We start from the raw sequence: 3,110 nt of genomic DNA, 5'->3' as shown, positions 1-3,110 counted from the left end.
CCCCGCCGGCTCCGTGGGGCTCTCTCCCCAGCTTTGATTTTTTGGGAGCTGAGCTTCATCCTCTCCCAGACCTGGCAAAGAGCTGTACGGAGGGAGGGGAGCGCAAGCCACCTGCCCTCCTCCAGGCACGAGCATCCTTTTCAGCAAGAGCGGTACCCGTGGGAGGCACCAAACCACGGCTCATCCTAAAAAGCCTTTGGATCTACCAAGGCAGACGCAACCAAAAAACTACCATCACCCCCCGGCCATGCAGCAGCACCCGCAGAAACCCAGCCCTGAAGGTGGAAAAGCGAGAGCAGGGCAGCGGGGGGAGCGCTACAGCGGGGAAAAGCTGCAGATTTTTTCACTTTAGCAGTTATTTTCCTGCAGCACTCAGCGCACGGCTACGACAGCTCTTTATTAGGGCTGTTATTATCACAGGTCTGAGCGGGGCGCCTGGCAGAGCATTGCTGACACCTGCAGGCTACAGCACCCAGCCCAGCCCAGCACCCAGCCCAGCCCAGCACCCAGCCCAGCCCAGCACCCAGCTTCTCGGGGCTTCCTCCAAAACCACGTATCAAACGGCTCTCGAGATCAAGGCGCTTTTGATATCTGCTCAGCCTGTCACCCGACTCGGCCGCTTGTATTTGTTTTTCCCCTGGATGAGGTAGCCATGGCCTGAGCACCCATGGGTGCTGCTCACGCGAGCCGCCGCGCTTCCAGCAGCTCCCTAAATACAGGGTTTATTTTTCTGGGAGTATTTTAGAGAAGAATCTAGTTCTGGAGTAGGGAAAAAGAGGGAGAGCCCTGAAGAGCCTGCGCTTCTCTCTCTATTTTCAGTCGATATTCAGCAGTGAAATAGGTTGCCCCTATTAAACCTTCCCACTGGCATGTGCTGTGCTCTCGTCCTCCCCTTTTCTGCTGAAATCAGTCCCAGGGCAGGAAGAGAGCCGAGGATTTAGACCTTTTATATAGACCTCTCTTTCACATAAAGCTCTAAGATTAAAAAGAATAGGTTGGGTTTTTTAATCTTCACCTGACCTTCCTATTTCTGGCCAAGTCGAGAAGCAAGGGGCTCGCGAAGGCTTTCCGGCCCCCACCGCACAGACTGGCTATGGGAGGGTCTTAAAAATGTCACCAAGTCCCCATTTTGGGCTTGGCCCTGAGCATCCTCCTTTTTTTATTAGCTGGATAATTCCCACTGAATTAGGGGTGGCTGCAGCCTGCATGGCTCTCACATAGCCTCTGTTTCTCTGTGATTGGAACCGGAGCAAGCGACCGCGGCATCCCACCGGCATCCCACCAGCATCCCACCACCCCGTCCCCATCCCACGCCGGGGTCGCTGAGCCGTGACTTACTGAGGCTGCCCAGCTGCTTGATGATGGCAGCCAGCGTGCTGTTGGTGACACACTCCAGCTCACTCGTCACCCCCTCGGGAAGAGCCCCCCGGCACAGGTGCCGGGGCTCGATATTCCTCTTCACCAGCGGCATGCTGCCGGCGAGCCCTCACACCTCTCCTGGGCAAAGGAGAAAGAAAGAAAAAAAAAAAGAAAAGACACAGTTTTTGCCATTTGCCTATTTTTTCTCCCCATTCCCTCTGCTCTCTGCGCAGGGGACCCATCTTTTCCACACCAGGATATGGAGGACACGGCCAGAAGTGAGCAAGCGCTTGTAATGCCATTATTTCCAGCTCAGTGCAAAGCTCTCCGGGATTTTACTCGTGCACACGCTACAGCGAGGAAAGCCACTGCGGCCAGCTCGCCCCGCTCTCCGCAGCATCCCTGCGTGGTCCCCGCTCCCTGCCATCCCCGCCTGAACCAGGGATGGTTCATTTTCTACGGGGCTCAAGGAGATGTAGGGAGATGCCCGCACCCAACAGCCTCACCTCCCGCGAGAGCACCCATGGGAGCTGGCGAGGAAGGACGAAGGACGGGCACAGCGGGGTAGGAGGGGGAGGCTGGGGGCAGGGCACCCCACTGGTGTGAAGGACAAGTGGGGTAAAACCACTGAGAAAGGAGGAAAAAAAAAAAAAGGAGCATTTATTAACCACGGTGGTGCCTCCTGGGACTGGGACAGGCACAGAGCAGGCTTGCACAAGAGGGTCTTACGTGACATGAGTGCATCGGGCCTCAGCTCCACTCCCAATGCAAAGGCAAACTGATGGCTTTAGCATTGAAATCGCTGTGAATTGGATCCCGGGCTGATAAGGACCAGAGAGCACAAACAGCCTTCCCAGATCTCGAATGCAGTGAGCTGAATCCCCCCGTTTCACATCCCGGCACCCCCCATCCACCCCATATTTCACAAAATCCTGCTCTGCTTGGGCAGTGAAGGAAAACCAGCTTCCGAGCAGAGTCATTAATAGCTGGGAGCGGAGCAGCCACGTACCGACAATGGAGCCAGCAATTCTGACCATGAACAGAGCCAGAAATCTGCAGAGTTCACATTTTTTGGCCCTGGCAGCGTTAGACAGAACAGTTTCCTATTGACAGAACCCGGCCAGTGGTGCTCCCGTCCCCCGGCCAGCACCGCCAGCTCCTCTGCAGTTTTCAAATGCAAATGCAAGCTCCCTCCATGAAAGAGCCCAAAACTTGTTTCTAAATCATTCATATCGAGCTTCCCAAAGGGCTGATTGTGCTCCCAGATCTGTACATAGGGGGGGTGAATGGCCGGGCTCCGCTCTGCCCCGGGGCAGTCGGGGTGCCGTGGGAAGCACCCCAGCCCTGAACCCTCCTTAGGGTTGCGCGATGCTTCGGGCTCAGAGCAAACCATGTGTCCTCCAGCGCTTCCCAAAGTCACTGCACACGGACGGCGGGGCTGGTGTCCTCCCTGGCTTCCAAAACAACCAAGAGGCTTCTGCCAGCCGGTTATTTTTCGGCTGAGAAAACTGTGACGGAGTTTGCAGGGGGGGCTCTGGATACCTGCTGATGGACGTCTGCTCTGGCCACGAACAACCCCCCCTTTCCGGGCACCCCCTGAACCCCCCGGGCTGCGTAAAGAGATGAGCAACGCTAACGCTAGCAGCTTCACCCCAAGCTCCCTTTGAGCTGTTTTTATGTGTCACCCCAAAATCCGCACGACAGGCTGAGCCCCGGCACGTCCCCGTGGGGGGGTTCGCCCCGAGCGGCGG

General features: G+C 56.7%; 1 protein-coding gene across 1 annotated transcript in view; it reads right to left on the bottom strand.

Moving 5' to 3' along the window:
• Positions 1-1,471, bottom strand: part of LOC104074988 (wiskott-Aldrich syndrome protein family member 3-like) — a gene marked incomplete at its 3' end in the record, with an annotated part of 2,740 nt that extends 1,269 nt beyond the window's left edge. The window contains exon 1 of the mRNA XM_009575314.1: positions 1,339-1,471. Within this exon, the coding sequence (XP_009573609.1) occupies positions 1,339-1,471 (133 nt within the window). The remainder of the gene's footprint in view (positions 1-1,338) is intronic.
• Positions 1,472-3,110: the final 1,639 nt, after the last annotated feature.

This window comes from Fulmarus glacialis, unplaced genomic scaffold (genome assembly GCF_000690835.1).
Source record: "Fulmarus glacialis isolate BGI_N327 unplaced genomic scaffold, ASM69083v1 scaffold23870, whole genome shotgun sequence".
Lineage (NCBI taxonomy): Eukaryota > Metazoa > Chordata > Aves > Procellariiformes > Procellariidae > Fulmarus > Fulmarus glacialis.
The sequence above is the reverse complement of the archived record's forward strand: the minus strand, read 5'-3'. Positions and strand labels throughout refer to the sequence as shown.